General features: G+C 37.2%; 1 protein-coding gene across 1 annotated transcript in view; it reads left to right on the top strand.

Moving 5' to 3' along the window:
* zcchc7 (zinc finger, CCHC domain containing 7) overlaps positions 1-22,045 on the top strand; it is a 342,249-nt gene that overhangs the window by 188,613 nt on the left and 131,591 nt on the right. The window contains exon 5 of the mRNA XM_039758295.1: positions 10,991-11,161. Coding sequence (XP_039614229.1) covers positions 10,991-11,161 — 171 coding nt within the window. The remainder of the gene's footprint in view (positions 1-10,990; positions 11,162-22,045) is intronic.

Here is a 22,045-nt window from a genome sequence, read left to right on the forward strand (position 1 = left end):
TACCAGGAGTGGAGGAGAGAACAACAGAAATTTTAGTCCGAACCAGGGTCAAAACCAGACAGTTATTAAAAAATATTTTTGCCCAATGTGTAAACAAGATTCAAAAGAGAATACACAAGAGTTCCTTACAATTGAGAAGTCTAAAAACTAACTATTGACACAGATGTGAGTGTATCCATAAAAATAAATACAGAAGGTATTGTGTCACCATATTTTTAAATGTTGGTACTCATAACACAAAATGTACTGTAATCTCTGAGTCCCTTGAGTAGCAACAATTATAGCAACCAAAAATAATATGACATAGGTCATGCAGAAATACACAAAATGCAGTATTTCTGGGATTTCAAACTCTTGTTCACCCTCCACTTCACTGTGTGGAGGAGGAGTAATTCTTCTTAAAAACTATCCAGATTGAATTACTCGAAACAGTGAAACATAGAAAATGGAATATACCTTAAATTGAGAAGTTAGTGCCAGTTGCTAAGAAATAGGATCAGTACATTTAGTTATTGTATATAGACCATTAAATCTTGGAGCTACTTTCTGGGACTTCTACTTCAGGTGAAAGTCTCACATTGATAACCATACTGTCTGTCCTACCCTGTACTCTGGGGATGTTTTTCTTTTATGATCCACAGACTGTTTAGTAGAGGTTCCTGTCATTGTTAGGTTACCTTGGACTAGTCTTTAAGTATTCCTAACCCTAATGAGGATCAGATTAGGAACAGATTAATTATCTCAGGACAAATTCAGCAAAGAGGGTTTAAATTCATGTGGCCACAGATTGTGACATTTTTATTGAAGAATTGTATTGAACCTCACAAGCAGAATGTCCTTTGAGTTATCCTGTAAACTATTAAACGTGCAAAGCAAAACCATCTGTTATTCCTGGTTCAGTGTACTTTTTGGCCTTTAGCTTCAAGGTGCTGATATGAGGTTTACTTTACAAACTTCAAGCAAAAATAACAAACCGAGGTCCACAATCTAAGTTAATGAACTTTGGAAAATCACAATGTCAGAAAAATTGTCTTAAAATACCCCAGCTGGTCCCCTTGAAGTAGGCAGTTTTTTTAAAGGAACAAAATGTGCACTTTTGAAAAATATTCTTATTACCACCAAGACAATAGAGTGCACCTGTAACAGCAATATGTCTGTAATAAAATCCATTGTGCATGGAAGGTTTTCTTTTCTCATTTACGGTAAAATGGTAAGATTTTAAGAGCTAATTGTCGAGAATTAAATAAAACAACCAAACAGGCAACAACTTCAGATAACAAAATGTGATCTGTAAAAATTGTTGTCAAAAACTGTAATATTGTTTGCCTTTTCCAGTAAAGCTAACAGACCTACATTTGCTCTCACCACTCTAACGCTATCAGACTCTCACAATACTATCTTAAATATTTTATGTTTAGAGCTTTCCTCAGGTTTTCATATTCTTTACACAAATTTGCCATTATTACTATCTATCTATCATAAGGATTCACAGCTCCAAAACTCTGGAAGCGTGTTGTAAGCATTGTACAGTGATCTTTATGGCAAAGCAGACAGACTTGCATTCATTTCAGTGTGAGAACCGTGATAAAACATTTCATTAGAACTGATGTTTTCTTCGAGTTGCAAGACTTCACGTCATTTAGTTGTTCAACCATGGGAAAAAAACATAAAGTATCTTTGAAAATCTCTAATCTCAAATAAGAACATTTGCAGTTGATTGATCACTTTTGCTGATGAAGCCTTCCTTATGTTTTGGTTATGATTCAGAACACCACTAGATGTGCATAGTAATGTTATGTCCCTGTGAGATCGCAGTCTTCCATCACATCTCAGCTTCGCAAAGCCAGTGTAGCCAGACTGACTGCTGGATGCGCTCATTGCTCAGAGGAGCTGTTTATATGTTTGCAAACAAGTGATAAGAGGATAAAAAACATGTAACCAGTGATTGGGAAGTGCTTCTTTTTTTTCTTTTTTTTTTTTTGGTGTGACGCCTGTGTTTATGATATGTAATGTAGGTATTGAGGACAGCCTGGATTTGCTGGGCTCCTATATACATCCATATTCATACACCCACTTCTCTGGGCTCAGTATATGTGGTTCAGACGATGTGGTCAATAATACTTAAAATAAGCATATTTACCTCCTTACAAATGTTACTGCACAACTTCATATTGTTTGAATGAATTGCATCTGCAACTAGTTGTGCTTTGTCAAACGTTTAACACTATGTATGTGTTTCAGTTCTGGTTGGCCAACTCTTTTAAACTATCCATATGTCTTACATCTTAGATTACAATCAGACTATGTCCATAACCAAAGCAGCCCAATATAACTAATGGTAAAAAGGCTCTCATCTAATAGGCAGTTTGCTTTTACATTTACATTGACATTTTCTATGAATTTTATGAACTAGATTGCAAGTCTCTCAGTAGCATTAAATATTTTAAACTGGAATAATCACAGGATAAATCTTAATAAGATAATTCAGTCACCTTTATAAAATACAAGTAATGCATTCAGTTTTAACAAATAATTTAGCCACTTTTTTGTTTTTATTAACTATTTGCAAACATATTTAGAATAATATATTGTTAATAGAGGAGTTCATTTTTTTAATAGTATAATTTAATACAAGGCAAATAAACAGCATCGATTGATTACTATTAACTACTATATTCCTTATCTGGCACCATGAGTCAAGTAAGCATTTACACTGGCAGTGGTATACCTCAGGAATGTTTTCCCTGTGTTGAATGATAATTATTGTTTTTAACTTTTCTTTTTAAGTAATTTTCATGTGAGAAATGTTCTGTGCTACAAAGGAAACAATTTTTTAAATTATTATTATTATTATATGGCCAGTGTTGTTGTCTTACTATTAACTTCTTCTGTCCCTGTATGGTATTGGTGTACTTACTTGGGTCCTCAGATTTAATAGTTTAGAAACCACTAATACATAAACAATTTAGCTTCTCAGACTCGTGAAGTTTACTTTGGCCTCATCAATGGCTAAAAAAAATGACCAATTAGGCATATTATAGCAATACACTTACACGTTAATCAGTGTATATACAGTAATCCCTCCTAGATCACGAGGGTTGTGTTCCAGAACCTCCCGCGATAGGTGAAAATCCGCGAAGTAGAAACCATATTTTTGTATGGTTATTTTTATATATTTTAAGCCCTTATAATCTCTCCCACACTATTATAAACATTTCCCGCACAGTTATACAGCATAAACCCTTTGTATTCTCTTAGATATTAGGTAAGATTCATTTAAATTATGTATGTAAACACACTGTTTATATACAGTAAAACCTAAATATTATTTTAACGATATCGAGTGTCTCCGATATCACATATGTTACAGCCATTACGATAGACAGGCCACCAGCAATAAATACGTACAATGCAAGAAAAATCGTATACAGTAAATGTGTGTACAGTGACACTAAACTTACGTAAATGTACTAAGTACTTTAAGTAGAAAATGAATTATAGTTACTCACCAACAATGACACGACGACTTGTCCAATAACGATGAGTTTAATTTTACTGCACAACAAAGGAGAGCGTTACAGCTCTTCTAAAGGAGCCTCTTCAGGAAACTGTGTAGCACCGCCGCTGTTCTTCTTCTGGCAGTCTTCAATCCAAATCCCTAAAGCAGATTCAATCCAGACTACTGCCTTATTACATCCACTTACAACTCATTTTGCACCCTGGTTAAAAGGACACTGCGGCCGTAGATCTTATATTCCTTTCCTACTTTTTAAATTTAAAGAATCCTAGCCTTATTGAAGCAGTAGCAGGAACAGATTGTTTTGGAGCCATAATGAAGGGCTTGACTACGCACAAAGATGAGCACAAAAGAGCACAAAAGTTAACTCTTTACACAGCAAAACACGTTGATGCTGAATAAGTAAGACAAGACTTCCTGGTTAACGCCGCTGAATCGAATCCGGCACTCCGTCGCTTAACCATTCAGCACACAGGAACTTAACTGCGTGCTCTGATTGGTTAGCTTCTCAGCCATCCGCCAATAGCGTCCCTTGTATGAAATCAACTGGGCAAACCAACTGAGGAAGCATGTACAGGAAGTAAAAAGACCCATTGTCCGCAGAACCCGCAAAGCAGCAAAAAATCCGCGTTATATATTTAGATATGCTTACATATAAAATCCGCGATAGAGTGAAGCCACGAAAGTCCAAGCGCGATATAGCGAGGGATTACTGTATTCAGTTTTCTCTATTTTTTATCAAAAAAAGTCAAAACATAAACAATAGTCAATACTAACCCAGTCAAAAAAATATTTCATGTAAGTTAGAGATCAAAGTATTTCAGACTGAGGTCCAAACTGCTAATGTCAAAGATTCTGCAAACCACCAACAGGAAAGTGGACCTTATGTATATTCATGTCAAGCAAATTTAAAAATGGAAAACATTTTTGTCAGCTTTTTAATATCTTATAGTGTTACTTAAAGATCAAAAGTGTTTTTTTTTTTGTTTTTTTAAAGTGCAACATGTTTCATGCAATATGTCTCTGAAATTGATATTCAAGTTTGAAAATGAATAGGTTTTTTAAATTCATTGGTTTAAATTTTATTTTCATATCCATAATATACTTTATTCTGAAGGAGAAGAGGGGGGTGTGTCTGGTTGCAGGAGAAGGAGAGGAGGGCAAAGAGAGGGGAACTGAGGGTAGGAACTTTGAATGTTGGTAGTATAACTAGTAAGGGGAGAGAGTTTGCTGATGTGATGGAGAGAAGAAATAGAGACTAAATAGAAAGGGAGTAAGGCCAGGTGGATTCAAATTGTTCTATCATGGTGTGGATGGGAGGAGAAATGGGGTAGGGATTATTCTGAAGGAACAGTATGTCAAGAGTGTTTTGGAGGTGAAAAGAGTGTCAAGAAGGAGTGATGATTATAAAGCAGGAAGTTAAAAGTGTGATGATGAATATTGTTAGTGTATATGCCCCACAAGTTCGGTGTGCAATGAATGAGAAAAAGATTTCTGGATTGAGTTGGATCAAGTGATAGACAGTGTACGCAAGGGACAGAGAGTGGTGAATGGAACAGGAGGAAATGGAGGAGGTGATGGGTAGGTATGGTGTCAAAGAGTGGAATGAAGAAGGTCAGATGGGGTTGTTACGAAGGTGGATAGGATTATAAATGAGTTGGATGGTTTAGAGACAGTGTGTGAGAGGTGAGATTGTGTTGGTGTGGACATGTCCAGAGGAGAGATGTTGGGTATACAGTGATCCCTCGCTATATCACGCTTCGACTTTCGCGGCCTCACTCTATCGCGATTTTTTTCTCATGCACGCTTACGTCACTACGCATGCACTTTCTGAGAACTTTTATCTAAGCCCTACGATGGCTCCTAAACGTGCTGCTTTTTCTAAGCCTTCTGACAATAAAACTAAGCGCCGGAGGAAGATGCTTACTATCCAGGAGAAGGTGAAACACTTGGATATGATTAAAGATGGCAATACTCTACAAAAGCCTCCTCACGCATATGCAAAGACAGCGCCATGAACTGCCTATCAAGATGTTCTTCAGCCGCGCACCCAGACACCCACTGCCTACTCCTAGCACTCTTTCAGCGGAAGAAGACAACGACGCAACTGCTGAAGATACTGCACCACCTCTGAAGACTCTCCTACTGAGGTCGTGCCTTCATAGGTTAGTGGTTGTGTGTAAGAACTGTGTGTGTGTATGCAATTAAATGTACAGTACAATAATCTACTGTATAAAAGCGGTCGGGATTGTCGTTCCGTCCAGTGAGTGCAAAGCGTAGCGGTATTCCGCTTATCACAGACTTACTACTTCCGGCTTGAGGTATGAAGCGACGCGATGTGAGCAGAGTTCTGGTGCTCCCATCGTTCCCTTGCTTTTGTGCACGATGCGCTGGAAAAATAGACAAAATTATGTCTCTGGAAATAATTAATGTTGATGGAGTACAAATGCCTCACCGCGTAGTAAATATCAGGGGAGATGGTGCTTGCTTATTCTCATCTATAGCTTATTTAGTGCATGAAACTTCGTCTTTCGGGTACAGATTCGGGCTGACATTGTACGACTTTGGACAGGCACTTGAGGGGATAAAAAAACTTAGGTTTTCGGGAGATGTTATGAATGGGCACTTTGATGTTCTCATTCCCTACACTTACATGCCTGTTGTACACATGGAGTAAACAAAAATTGAGGATAAAAGTCGGTCGCTTTAAAAGGCGAGTGAGCCTAGTAATATGATATTTGTAACGTCTAATATGTCTTATTTTCTCTTATTTTGTCTAATATATTGGGTAATACGAGTGTAATGGTGACTAAAGGGTGTTATTTCATGTCTAGAGGGCTCCAATAATGTTAAAAACGTTTTTAGAAGGTCGTAAACAGGTTTTCTATACTCTAACTGCGAAAATATTCGATTTATAAATAAAGGATCCTACTTCGCGAAAATTCATTTATCACGGTAGAGTCTGAAACGGATTAACCGTGATAAATGAGGGTTCACTGTGTTGGGAAAAGAATATTAAGGATGAAGCTGCCAGGCAAGAAGGAAAGAGGAAGACCTAAGAGAATGCTTATGAATGCGGCTAGAGAGGACATGCATGTGATGGATGTAATAGAGCAAGATGCAGAGGAGAGGAAGATATGGAAACCCCTAACGGAAGCAGCCAAATGAAGAAGAATAATCCATAATATACTTTAAATGCTAATAGGAATCGTCTATTAAAATGCACTGGTTTCATGAACCTGCCTCCTGACTTTTTATTGAAGTGAGGAGCTGAGATATCTGGGAATTTTATTTTGTTGAATTTCAGGGTAAACTAAAGTAATTGTGTCCATTTTGTGTTGCTTATTCTTGTCAACTTCATAGTACTCAAACAAATTGAGTAAGCATGTGAAAGTGTCTGTGTGCATGCAAAATACATCATGACCAAAGATATTTTCTTGATTGCACAAGAAATAATTTATTTCCCTTCAGTGGCTGCATTCAAAATTAATTTAAGCATGTAAATGTTTTTCCCAAATGTTCACCACGTTACATTTTGTACACTTGTGAGAGTATTGCAAAGCCCAATTCTAAAGAATCTGCTTATAAAAATGCTTCCTCACTGTCAAAAGCCCAATTGGTCATTTGAGCTGAGGAAGTTCTCCTTTAGCTTAGCTGGTTAAGCCTGTTGCTTTTTGCCCTGAATGTGGAGGGTAGGACCCACGTTCATGTCCCTCATACCCAATGGAAGACACTTGAGATGGGAGTACTGCCTATGTGAATAGAGAGTAGGTTTCTCATATATATCAAGAGTAATATTTTATTTTTGTATCTTCTGGAATGTACAAAGTACAAAAAAAAGCTTCTCCCATATTTCTGTATTAACCTATATTATTGTGATTAATAGCACATTTGAACAAGTTATGTGTAATTTCTACATTAATAAGAAGTTGTTGTATATGAGGTAACAACTGTGGGTGTAAGTTTCTTACATTTAACAAAACATCGTATTAGAAATCAATACAGTATGAAATACTAAACCCAGTATTGTGTGTTTACCAACCCTTATCCAAAATCCTATTGGCCAGATTGGAATTTGGAATTTTCAAATTTGTAAATTGTATGTACTAGGGGAATAATAATAAGAGTATGTTTTTTGTATTGCTTGATTACAGGATCTTTGAAAGGACACATGCTTTAAACCAAATATATATATATATGGCATTTTGCCTTAAATACATCTGTAAGTTGTTATCCACAATATTTATTTATTTTTTTGCTTAAACCAGCCATGTTTAAACTATTGTGTTCCTAAAATGGAGTTGGCGACAACTAACTACTGCTTTAGTCTTTCTTTATATCTCATACCTCAGTGCCTAAATTAATTTTTTTTTTTGTATTATACTCTTTACTGAGCACAGGTAAAGTGCAAATTCAAATGATTACATAATAAGTACACAAAGAGTATTTGTTTAAGCAGACACAAAAACAAAGTAATTTGAAAGTCATTAACGTAAATGACACCCGGTAATATTGGCACATTAACTAATTGCTTAACTGTAAATCAGTCTAGTCACAGTTGTGCGGAGTTTTTTGAGTATGCCCATGTCTTTTTTATGGAGACCAAAACTGCACAGTTTTCCAAGTGAGGCCTCAGAAGTATATTTTATATTTTTAAGCCTTATGTGTAAAGTTTCACATTTACATATATTAGAGCACTAATGTTTATTCAAATATGGCTTGGAAAATAAAATTGGTTTTCAAGTAAATCTGAATTTCTTATTTGCTTAAAAGGGATTGTGGGCCTGTAGTGAATCAATGTTCAGAAATATGTGTAATTAAATGTAGGTAAAAAGTAAAGGTCAAACAGATACTCTTTCAGCAGCACAATATGTAGAATTTTACGACTACATGGAAATATCAACAAGGACCACCATATTTCCAAAACAATAAAATATGCAAAACTTGTTTTAGTGTTAGTATCTGTAACTATAAAGTAACAAACTCAAGATGTAGTTGAACTCTTTTTTCTTTTCCGCAAACATGCTTATGCTGAGCACGTTTTGCACACTTTTCACAGTTCCTACTAGCTTTCTTGGAATGAGGTTTTTGTTTTTTTTTATTATTTTTTGCATACATGATCCTAATAATGATTATATACTGAATCAAACAAATTGAAATAAAACACTATACGTTTTCAAGACCAGGCGACAAAATACCAGCTCTATCTTGTACATAAGAAATAAAATATAAAAAAGAGACTGTTAAATGCACTGCATCGGAACAGAATTGAAATGACTGAGAATCTTCTTTTTTTTAAAAAAAGGATTCCAAAGACAAGAAAACCTTGCAAATAATTCCAAAAACTTTTAAACCAAAACCAATTTTCAAATGTCTAATGCATTTCATGGATATTCAGTTTTTTAAGTTTTGTTTCTTCCAAATTAGGCATTACAAAAAAGTTTTGAGACAATCAAGCATGAAACAAAATTAACAGATGTTAAAAGTTTGTTCAATCAGAAATACAATCAATTCCATATATCACAAAAGCAACTAGTGTTTGTAACCATAAACCACTTTAAAACTGTTCACCCTCACCCAGATCACAGTGTAAATAATAAAAACATCATCTTAATTAAAAAAACAGAAATTTAGCATATATATATATATATCAAAAGCTTTAATTTTGGACAGTTGCCTTGCATCATTCAAAATTAAGGTTTAATCCCTTGTATATTTTACTAATTTTAATTTGGAGAAATGTGTCCACTGTACAGTTTTTTTCCTGAATTACAGCATTATTTGAACAAATAGGAGAACAATAAATGTTGTGAATCTCCACTCCTTGCCTGAGATATTTATATAGAGGTGTACTAAAGGTACTTTAGCAGTGAGCACTGTGACAGTAATTAATAAAGTATGGAAATGCACCAACATTTCTTCTCATTACTAGTTATAATACAGAGTTACAAGTGTTGGTGAATAATTTGGGAAGTTAAACAAATTTCTTTTTACAAAGTTTTATAACGTCTCCATAGAAAATAAGTGTGTCCATATTTACAACAGAGCTGATCAAAACACCTTATGAATATTATATAACCTAGTGTATCCCAAGACATAAATGCTGTGTGATTGAGGGAGGACTTGAATATAATGTTATCCTGTAATGGAGCAGCAGTATCATTTTCTTAAAGTGTTTTCTACTTTGTTTCTATATTTCGAGTGAGTATAGCACAATCTTATTACTTGTAAATTGATGGTAATTATTAATGACCAGAAAAAAAAGATGAGCGTAAAGAAAGCGCTTCTAACAAGATTTTCTTTCTTGATCCAACTTCGCTAGCATTAACAGAGTAATTTTAGCAGACTTCCTCATTTAAAATTCTAGTGGATTTACTCCTGTATTTTAGGTGATTGTTTTGTCGCATCACCCATCTTCTGCTAAGTTTCCAGTAACAAACCTTCTGTCCCAACATTATCCTGTAAAGGTTCCTGATAAAATATTCAATTCATTGTTCCATCTATGAAAACAAATTTTCCAGCCACAGAGTCAGCAGGTATCCCCAAACCATGAAGCTCCCTCTTCTCCAGAGTTGAGATGATGTTTATTATTCGTATGCAGTGCTTGTTTTCCTCGGAACTTGGTATTGCACATTTCTGCAGAATATATTATATTTGTCTATTATTGTGGCATAGTTGAAGTTTAGATCATGTTATTTTGAGTAGTTAATGCAGAAATCCAAATAATTCCAATGACAGTTTCTTACAAATGGGTGGCATAGAAGAATTGGAGAGTCCTACAATGGAAATATTAATGGCGAAAACAAAGGATGTAGGTGTACTTATTAGGCTGATGCGTGACGTGGAAGCACACTATAGAGACACATAATTGTACTGAGTTTCCTTCCCTATACAGCGAAAAGCATTGCATCCATTCATCTGTTTTCAGGGTGACTGTTGGTTATTTAAAGGAGGGAGGAATGGGAGATTATAGGGTACGAGGCAGTTACATTTTGTATTGTCTTACCTTCCTTGAGACTCCCTCACATAATTTTCAAATAGCGCTCTTTGATTGTAATCCAACATATATGCTTTGTGGTTAGAGCTTTTTTGTTTAGAAGTCTTTCTGTTATTAAAATGTAAATACTTCAAAGTATGTTAAATAAGTGACATAAAGTGAAGTGCACTTCACAAATTCATGATCTCACATCTAAATGCATCATTATTCATTGCATCTTTTTTTCTAATTATTTTTTTCAATTTTTCATCAGGTAATATCTAGTTCAGTTTATGGTGGCTTGACTTGACAATAAGCATTGATATATGGCAGAGTAATGAAAAATTACAGTCAGCAGTGAGATAAAGAATAACTTATCTTTGGATGCTATTATATCTGCAATAGTATCAAAATTGTATACAGGTTTTTTTTAATAGTTAAATTTTAATTCCTATATATTATTAACTGTCTTTCTTTTTATTTATTTTTTTCTGCAGAAGTCCCTTGCATGTACTTTTTGTGCAGACAGAAGTCATTTGCAACGTTCCTGCCCCAATCGATACTGTACAAACTGTAGTATGCCTGGGCATACTTTTCAAATGTGCAAAGAGAGATACTTTTGGAACGTAAAATGTCATCGCTGTAAGATGAATGGGCACATTGCAGAAGTAAGTATAGCTTTGCAGATCTTTGTTCAGCTATCAGTTGTCACATATGTGCGATTAGGAGGCAGGCAAAGAGCCTAAAGGTGAGTAAAACATCGCGAGATAAGGGGTTGTCACGTGATACTTACCTGAACTCTCTTTCATCAACAAGCAATCCATGGGCTCGTAGGAACAGTTAGGAGATAGATGTCCAATCTCCCCACACTTGTAACAGCAGGGAAGATTAGCTGGTCTATCCCGTCTACGGATGGCAGGTTCGTGAGCTTGTCGGGGGGGCTCAGGAGCTGGCCCACGTGCCTGTTGGGTTCGGAGAGAGATCCGTTCTGATCTCCCGGATTTGCAAGCTATCCAGTGACGCTCTGCGATTTTGATCAGAGTATCCATGTCGTCAAAGTTATGTTTCCGGACTTGCTGGGCAATATGCTCAGAGAGGGCATGCACAAAGGTCTCACATGCAAGAAGCTCGGCCATCTGATGTGAATTATTAATGTCGGGCCGTAGCCAACGACAGACCTTTCCCCAGGCTTCAAGGCCCTGGGTTCTCAGTGGCCTCCCTGGGTCGAACTGCCACTCTCTCCATTCTTTTGCCTGCTGCTCCAGGGATATGCCGTAGCGTTTGAATATTTCTAGTTTGAGAGCGTCATAACCTGCAGCCTGCTCCTCAGTTAAATCATAATAAGCTCTCTGCGCCGCTCCCTTCAGGTAGGGAGCCAGTTGGTACACCCACTCCGAACTCGGCCATTGAAGATCAAAAAATAGGTCTCTATGTCGTCTGATTCAGTCAGTGTTGTCAGCGCAATGGGTGGTGACCAAGCGACCTTCGTCCGTACTCTAGCTGCAGCACGAGCCTCCGATTCGGCTAATTGGGTCCTCGTCTCACCCATTTGAACATTCAAAGTTTGTAAATCACCCATAATGGTGGATAGAACGGTGTTTAGGTCTTATTCCTCAGACATTTTGAACAAATATCATGCCGGCTACGCCAATTGTGGTAGAATAAATCGTCACAAAGACAAAAATAAAGTTTTGGGGACTGTCCCCATATATTGTTGTCCAGACAATAAGAAAAAAAAGAAGTGATTCAAAGTCTTGAAAGTACAATGAACAATTTACTGATACAAAATGGCGGTTATATATTAGAACAAAAACATTTGACAGGAAATGGTTGGCTTGGTGTGACGTTGCAGCAGGAACCAGAAACAATGTCATTCTGATGAGCCGGAAGTGAGGTGATTTGTGGGTGCCGGAAGTGGTGTCATTAAGGTTGGCCGGAAGTGATGTCATTGCAGCCATTTTAGATCCCCAAAGTTGCGCGATTATTTTTCTTCTTGTTTTCTGTTGATGAAAGAGAGTTCAGGTAAGTACCACGTGACAACCCCTTATCTTGCGATGTTTTACTCACCTTTAGGCTCTTTGACTGCCTCCTAATCGCACATGTGTGACACAGTTCATTTGCTTAAATTCAGTTTGGAAATGTCATTCTCAGCAGCCTATAACAACCCTTAAAGACGCAGCTCTGAGTCCAACACATACATGTACCCACAATAACTCATTTCAAGGGCAGTTTCACTTTACTGTGCAATCTAATAGCATTTATTTAGACTGTGGAAGGAAATCATAACCCTAGGGAAAAAAAAACAACAACATGAGCACAGAGAGAACACAGAAGTACACACAGCAGACACCACAGTGTTTGAATTTATATAACTTATTACCAGGTTTTATTTCATCCAGGAGTCATCATTACGTAAAACACTACTGCATCACAAGGCACATACTTAACACACATCTCTATTTTAGTTTTAACAAAATTATTAAACTAATATGCCCCTTTTTGATATGTAAGAAAACTGCCGAAAATCACCATGCAAACTCTACAGAGTCAGTAACCAACTAGAAACTTGCCTCAGGTCCTTGAAAAAAAGCGATCAAAGTGGATAATGTGTTCAACAATAATAAAAGTAAAATCATGATAGTTGCATCTTTATACAGTTATGTTTTGAATTGTGCCAGTATGCATAATAAGTGCTCATATAGATATTTTTTTATTTAATTTGTTCCATTCAGAGCTTTTGGATTTTTTTGGCTGCAGATGTTTTTGTCACAGTGATGAAAGTATTATTTTTAGCATCCTGAGCCATTTCCCAGTCTAATACTTTCTTAATGTAAAATTACATACAAATTTAAATTGTTAACAATAAATATAATTATAAAAAAACAACTTTATTTATTTATTTATTTATCTGCATCCATTTAGATTATTCAACAGCATTCCTTCTTCAAGTCTAATTGGGAAAGGGATTATTTTTATAGTCCACAGTAATTTTTGTCCAGCAAGCAACTCAGAATTTGATAATTGCATTTAGCAAGATGTTTTTTTTTCATTTAGTGTAGCTTACTCTTTTATACTCCACATTTAATTTCCATATTAAAACACTTTTACATTAATAAATACTGTTCAATAAAACATGTAATACATAATAAAAAAATTGTATGCAATTAAAACAATTCACATCATAACATTATAACAGTTCATCTTTGTAAAAATCAGTTTTGTCAGCAGCAGGAGGCAGAAAAGTGAAGTTATGTTATGAAGATTAAGAACAACTTGTTTTAATTAAAGTACCCGTGTGCTGTTTGAATAATTGATTCAGGGAGTCCAATAAAATACTTCCGTTTTTCTCTTTTGACTTGAAGGAAGTTATTGTGCATCTATTTCTTAATCTCACACAAACACTTAGAGAGGCGGAGAACCACAGATGCCATATCTGATTTAAATGACAGATAGATCTGAGTGTCATCAGCATAACAATAGACACTTACCCCATAATTGCATCGAAGAGCAGAGAGAGGAAGCATATAAATAGTGAACAATAAAGGGTCCAATCTGAGCCCTAATGAATACCAAAACTGAAAATTTTAGTGTGGAAGATAAAGCTGCCTGTAAAATAGATTCTCTTTGTGAAATAAGATTTAAACCACAGTTGTCATATCCTAAAGGCTCCAGTAGTTATATTAAGCATTTTGTCAAAAACTGCACTAAGATCGTTTACAATCCAGAATTAATACTTACCAGGTTCATCTGCTGTTAGTAGAATGTGCTTTATAATGTTGCATTTGGATTTTGCCTAGTGACAGTTTATTTCAGAAAATGAGTTAATACTCTCTGTAGTTTTAGATATGAAGGTGCAATGATAAATACTGTTTGTTATTTTGGAGATGTATTTGCTGCAGTAAGTGCTTGAGCTTGGGAAAGGAGCTTCTTCTTCTTTTGGCTGCTCCTGTTAGGGGTTGCCACAGTGGATCATCTTCTTCCATATCTTTCTGTCCTCTGCATCTTGTTCTGTTACACCCATCACCTGCATTTTCTCTCTCACCACATCCTTAAACCTTCACTTAGGCCTTCCTCTTTTCCTCTTCCCAGGCAACTCTATCCTTAGCATTCTTCTCCCAATGTACCCAGCATCTCTCCTCTGTACATGTCCAAACCAACGCAATCTCACCTCTCTGACTTTGTCTCCCAACCGTCCAACTTGAGCTGACCTTCTAATGTAATCATTTCTAACCCTATCTATCCTTGTCACTCCCTGTGCAAATCTTGCATCTTTAACTCTGCCATCTCCAGCTTTGTCTCCTGCATTCTGGTCAATGCCACCGTCTCCAACCCATATAACATAGCTCGTCTCACTACCGTCCTGTAGACCTTCCCTTTCACTCTTGCTTATACCTGTCTGTCACAAATTACTCCTAACACTCTTCTCCATCCATTCCACCCTGCCTGCATTCTTTTTTTCACCTCTCTTCCACAGTCCCCATTACTCTGTACTGTTGATCCCAAGTATTTAAACTCATCCACCTTCACCAACTCTACTCCCTGCATCCTCACCATTCCACTGACCTCCCTCTCATTTACACATGTATTCTGTCTTGTTCCTAGTGACCTTCATTCCTCTCCTCTATAGAGCATATCTCCACCTCTCCAAGGTCTCCTCAACCTGCTCCCTACTATTGCTACAGATCGCAGTGTCATCAGCAAACACCATAGTCCACTTGGACTCCTGTCTAAACTTGTCTGTCAACCTGTCACCATTGCAAATAAGAAAGGGCTCAGAGCCGATCCCTCATGTAATCCCACCACCAACTTGAATGCATCCGTCACTCCTACCGCATACCTCACCACAGTCACACTTCCCTCATACTTAACCTGTACAACTCTTAGGTACTTCTCTGCCACTTCCGACTTCCTCATACAGTACCACAGCTCCTCTCAAGGCACCCTGTCATATGCTTTCTCTAGGTCCACAAAAATGCAATGCAACTCCTTCTGGCCTTCTCTAAACTTTTCCATCAACATCCTCAGAGCAAACATTGCATCTGTGGTGCTCTTTCTTGGCATGACCCATACTGCTGCTCACTAATCATCATCTTACTTCTTATCTGAGCTTCCACTACTCCTTCCCATAACTTCATGCTGTGGCTCATCAATTTTATTCCCCTGTAGTTACTGCAGTCCTGCACATCCCCCTTATTCTTAAATATCGGCAGCAATACACTTCTTCTCCACTCCTCAGGCATCCTCTCACTTTTCAAGATTCCATTAAATAATCTAGTTCAAAACTCCACTGCCATCTCTCCTAAACACCTCCATGCTTCCATAAGTATGTCATCTTGACCAACGGCCTTTCCATTTTTCGTCCTCTTCATAGCTGTCCTTACTTCCTCCTTGCTAATCTGTTGCACTTCCTGATTCACTATCTCAACATCATCTAACCTCTTCTCTCTCTCTCGTTCTCTTCATTCATCAGCCTCTCAAAGTACAATTTCCATCTGCTCAACACACTCTCCTCGCTTGTGAGTACGTTTCCATCCTTATCCTTTATCACCCTAACCTGCTGCACATCTTTCCCAACTCGGTTCCTCTATATAGCCAATCGGTACAGGTCCTTTTCTCCCTATTTAGTGTCCAACCTCTCATACAACTCATCATACGCCTTTTCTTTAGCCTTCTCCACCTCTCCCTTCACCTTGTGCCTTATCTCCTTGTACTCTTGTCTACTTTCTGCATCTCTAGGACTATCCCACTTCTTCTTTGCCATCCTCTTCCTCTGTATACTCTCCTGTATTTCCTCATTCAACCACCAGGTTTCCTTTTCCTCCTTCCTCTTTCCAGATGTCATGCCAAGCACCCTTCTTGCTGCCACCCTAATTACATCTGCAGTAGTTGCACAGCTAACTGGTAATTATTCATTGCTACCCAGTGCCTGTCTCACCACCTCCATAAACTCAACTTTGCAGTCTTTCTTTTTGAACTTCCACCATTTGATCCTTGGCTCTGCCCTCACTCTCTTCCTCTTCTTGATCTCCAACATCATCCTACCATCCTATGCTGCTTAACTACACTTTCCCCAGCCACCACTTTGCAGTCTTCAGTCTCCTTCAGATCAGCTCTTCTGCATAGGATGTAATCTACCTGTGTGCATCTTCCTCCACTCTTGTACGTAACCCTATGTTCCTCCCGCTTCTTAAAATAAGTATTCAACACAGCCATGTCCATCCTTTTGGCAAAATCCACTATCCTCTCACCTTCTTCATTCCTCTGCTTGACACCATACCTACCCATCACCTCCTCATCTCCACTGTTCCCTTCACCAACATGCCCATTGAAATCTGCTCCAATCACCACTTTCTGTTCCTTGGGTACGCTGTTCATCACTTCATCCAACTCACTCCAAAAATTTTCTTTCTCACCCATTGCACACCCAACTTGCGGTGCATATGCACTAACAACATTCATCATCACACTTCTAATTTTCAGCTTCGTAATCATTACTCTGCCTGACTACAGTTAGAGCTACAGTTAGAAAAAAGTGTGAGCTGGTCACACTTACTAGGTTGTTCACGTTTTACATCCATACGGCAGTTCCCCTTCACCCGATCAAACCAGTCGGCCTTCTCATAGTTGGACACTTCCACCATCTCTTGGCAATTTAAAGCAACATATGTAAAGAGCGACGCACAGGGAGCAAAGCTGCCGCTAGATGGCACCGGCGTGAACGTCTGTTGCAACGTGCGGCCATCTTCTCGATGGTAAGTATGGGGACGTGTGCCGAACGTTGTGTCGGTGAAAAGGTGCCTTGCGCTTCACCACAAACATTTTTCACAACCAAGCATACCCCGTGACCTACTCCTGGTCACAAAGGAGCCCCATCCCCAGTTTGTTGGCGATCGGACGCCTGGTGCAGATTTGTATGGCAGACAAAGAAACATACACACATATATCGACTCTGCTTTATATATTAGATTACTGTATATAGGATCAGCTGATATATTAAATAAACTCTGAAAAAGCTGTTGATGTAATTTTTAGGAATGTATTAGGGAAAAAGAATAGATTTTAGAACAAATGTACATAGCCTATTTGTGTGTGTGGGGGGGTTCATTTTCGATTTCTCGAAGCACTGGTTTAGCCTATCCAATGAAACTTTCAGCTCTGATGACGAACAGTCAACTCTGTATCTAATAGTTTTTATTGGTTAAAGTTTAGCAGAATGCCATAGAACACTCTTGTTGTACTTCCAGTGTAATCCTAATCCATACATCACCTTCACTATGCCGTTAGTTTACCTTTAGTACTATTACGCTTACAAAAGTGCAAAGCATTCATTCAGTGCTCAATCATAAGTTATTATATTCCAGTCTCTGCAACTCCTATTTTTTGAGAGTATTCTCTTATTAATAATTGGTCAAATAGTAAAATGATATGTGGAAACAGTGGTCAACATGTGCAGCTTAGTTTTAAGCTCGTTTTGGAAAATGTATAGGAAAAGTAGGCTTTCTGTTGCTAGACAGGCCAAGATAATGTAGTTAACATTATCACTCTTAACTATTGTGCACTAGATAGAGAGTTACCCCTGGCAGCATAAAATCCTCAAATCCAGAGTTTAATTGGTTTGCATCTTTTAAGAAAATACAGTTTCACTGTCAGATCTTGGAATTTTTAAAGATTGGTTTGCTTTTTACATTAAAAGAAATATACATAGGAAGCAGAGCAAGTCCATTGACTCATTCAACAACTTCACAACAAAACTTTAAAAACATCTATAATGGGAAGAATTAAATCTGAACAGTTAATGAAATTGGGTAACAAAAATTACACATTTAAAATTTTAATGTGCATTAGTAGGGTGAATGTTGTTTGTTATTTTAAAATTAGGTTTTTAACAGGAACACAGAAATGCAAGTGGAAGTTGGTTAAAAGTACATTTTGAACTGATGGTAGAAAATATGTCATCACACAGAACTATTGATACATGGAAATAGTTAGCAAGTACTTTAGTGGAGTGTAATGCTTTAGGGATTGTCAAATCCAATGTGATTAAAATATAAGTGAATCGGAATTGGTGAGCTCTGTTGAGGTGAAGGACTTGTTCTTGTGAAATCTTATTCTGCAGACACTGTACAGTTTTGTAGCATGCCTATTAATACACTCTCTTCCCTATGTTCAGAATCAGTTTCTTTTAGCTTAATGCTAAAAGAAAGACTCTGGTCTCTGTCCACTGTGTTGTGATTATTATCTAATGCATTTTTCTTCATCAGGTCTCCTATATGCGTGATGCCACTTTGTCTCATCCCACAACCAAAATAACAATGGTGCATAATTATCCTTACAACTTAAACATGGTAGACACTATGGTGACCATACTTTCTGGAGCCATTCAGTGGCAATAATTGTACTGTAGTTGAACGTGTTTCTGTGTGAATAAATTGCAGGTTACAGTACAATGTAAAGTGAATATAGTAGTAGTTAGATTGTTTGATGTTGCTCTAAGTCCATAGGTTCAGATATACAGAGTGCAATAACAACCTTACCAAAAAAAACTTCTGTTTTTCTTACCTCAAAGATATGTATCCATTAGAACAATTTTGACTTAACAGGCCACTCAGCACAGCACAGTTCTTTTCATAGTGGTGCTTTAAAGTTAGTGAATGCTTCAACAATTTCCATATTCCTACATAAATATGACTTAAAACATTGTCAGATTTTCACACAAGTCCTAAAAGATATGGAGAACCTGGCTAAACAAATGAGACAAAAATATCATACACAGTCATTTATTTATTGAGTAAAATCACCCTTTATAACATATTTGTGAGTAACAAAAGTATATGTACCTAGCAGGTAATTTGAAGGTGAGATTAGAGTCAGGTGTTATCAATCAGCATGATGATCAGGTATGAATGGGCACCCTGTTTATATTAAAATAATAGGCTTCTATCAAGGGCTTCATCTTCAAACATGTTTGTGCAGTATCAGCGTATTATGTCATGGACAAAGGACATTTCAGTGGACCTCAGAAAAAGAATTGTTGATGCTCATTATGCTGGGAAAGGCTACAAAACCATCTCTAAAGAGTTTGGACTGCACCAAACCACAGTCAGACACATTGTGTACAAATGGAGGAAATTTAAGACTATTGTTACTCTCCCCAGGAGAGGTCAACAAACAAAGAACACTTAAAGAGCAAGGCGTGTGATTGTCTGAGAGGTCACAAAACAACTGAGGGTAACTTCTAAGCAACTAAAAACCTCTCTCACATTGGTTAATGTTAATGTCCCTGGGTCCGAAAAATAATGGTGTGCATGGCAGGGTTGCAAAGAGAAAGCCACTGCTTTACAGAAAAATAAAACAAAAACATTGCTTCCTGTCTACTGTTTTCCAAAGAGCATGAGGACAAGCCAGAAAGGTACTGGACTAATGGACAGATGATAATAAAATATAACTTTTTGGTTTAGATTAGAAGTGTTATGTGTTAAGAAAAACACTGCATTCCAGCATGAGAACCTCATCTCATCTCTGAAACATGGTGGTTATAGTATCATGCTTTGGCCTTGTTTTGATGCATCTGGGCCAGGACAGCTTGCCATTGTGGACGGAAAAATGAATTCTGAATTATACCAGTGAATTCTAAAGGAAAATGTCAGGACATCTGTCCATTGGCTACATCTCGAGAGAAACTGAGTCTTGCAGCAAAGCAGCGACCCCAAGCACACAAGTTGTTGTGCCAGAGTAGTTCAAGAAGAATAAAATAAAGATTTTAGAATGGCCAAGTCAAAGTCCTGATCATAACCCAATAGAGATGTTGTGGAAAGACCTGAATTGTGCAGTTTATTTGAGAAAAACCAGCAACATCCCTGAGTTGAGATAATTCTGTATGGAGGAATAGCCTAAAATTCCTCCAAGCTCCAATGAAGACCTGCCGGAAATGTTTAATTGCAGTTATTGCAGCAAATGGGAGTCACACCAATTTACTAAAAGCAAAGGTTCACATACTTCTGCCACTCACAGATTTGTGACATTGGATCAATTTCCTCAATAAATAAATGACCAAGTAGATATTTTTGTGTCATTTGTTTATCTGGGTTCTCTGTATCTACTTCTAGGCCTTGTGTGAAAATCTGATGATGATTTAAGTCACATTTGTGCAGGAATATGGGAAATTCTGAAGGGTTTAATAACTTTCAAGCACCACTGTATATTAAAACATTTTGAGAAATTTTTCAACACAAAAAGGATTGAGCCATTGAGTTTATTGTCTCTAAAATTAATTCAGATACTGTCAAATGGTAAGACTGCTTTGATCATGTTTATTAGTGGTTCTTTATTTGAAAAGTACTGTTATGTTTTTGGAAGAATGAAGTAGAACAGTAAAAGAAGACTTTATATGAAGTAAATGATTTCTTTTAATGACTCACAAGATCAATTCTTCATGTTGCTGCTTTGTAACTCTGTAATACCTTGGCTTTTGGCATACTTTTTAGCCAATTAACATTAAACATAAAATGCTATTGATGCAATTCATGCTAATATTTTATTTGAAGAGAATATTTGCAGAGTAAACAAGAATAGAATGGGTACAGTTAGTTATCAAAATATCTCCACATGGTCAAGATAGCCTGTACTGTTAACATTGCAGGAAAGTAATTTTTCTGCGTGGACAGATTAAACAGTTAATTTCATCTTGTACCATTTGTCCTTAAACCCAAATGTAAGCTCACATTTTTGAATTTGCATTTTGATGTACAACATATGCAAGTAACTTTCCTCAGTATATGACATGAATATAAAAGAATAATTAAATGTGCAGTATTGTATGAACTAAATAATCTTTGTGCAAGTTTATTCAGTATAAGCAGACTGTCTGTAATGGAAGAAGAATCTGACAAAACACAAGAGAATTTACTTAACAAAAAAAAAACTTGTTTACTAATTGTAGGAATGGTGGTAAGATGTGTCAGACTTAGCATTGAAGGATTTTTTTTCCCTTCTATTTTCACAAGATGAGTAGCTGTAGCAGCAGGGTCCCAAATCTCCTGGGCTGGCATCTCTCTCTCTCTCTCCCTCTTTCCCTCTCTCTCTCTCATTAAGATTTGCCGCTAGCAGTGGCACCGTTCGGCAAGTATGTGACGTGCATTCTGTTATTGTACGCTCGGCTTGTCAGCCCACAGCTTCCTGACACTCACTTATGTCACTCTTTATTCAGAGGAGGAAGAAGCTTTTGATAATTTGACAAGACAAGCTCTTAAACGATCTAGGTCATGGCCTTCACTGTCTGTGATTGTGAACATATTTCCTGAAAGCGCTGTCACTCATCACAGTTACATTTTCTCCTAGGGAGAGCCCCACTCCCCCTCCCTCATTTGTTGGCTGATTTATGGTGCTTGGATATTCATATAAACCAATTACTTTTTCTTTTAATTTTTAAAGTTTATTGTCCTCCCCCAATCCCCTGATCTTTCAGCATCTCTGTCGTGCTTCGACCCCCCCCCAATGCTAAAGTGTTAGTGAGGCTAATCCTTTTTCTGCATTGTGCTCCCAGCAGGGTCTTC

The sequence above is a fragment of the Polypterus senegalus genome, chromosome 7 (assembly GCF_016835505.1).
Source record: "Polypterus senegalus isolate Bchr_013 chromosome 7, ASM1683550v1, whole genome shotgun sequence".
Classification (NCBI taxonomy): Eukaryota; Metazoa; Chordata; class Cladistia; order Polypteriformes; family Polypteridae; genus Polypterus; species Polypterus senegalus.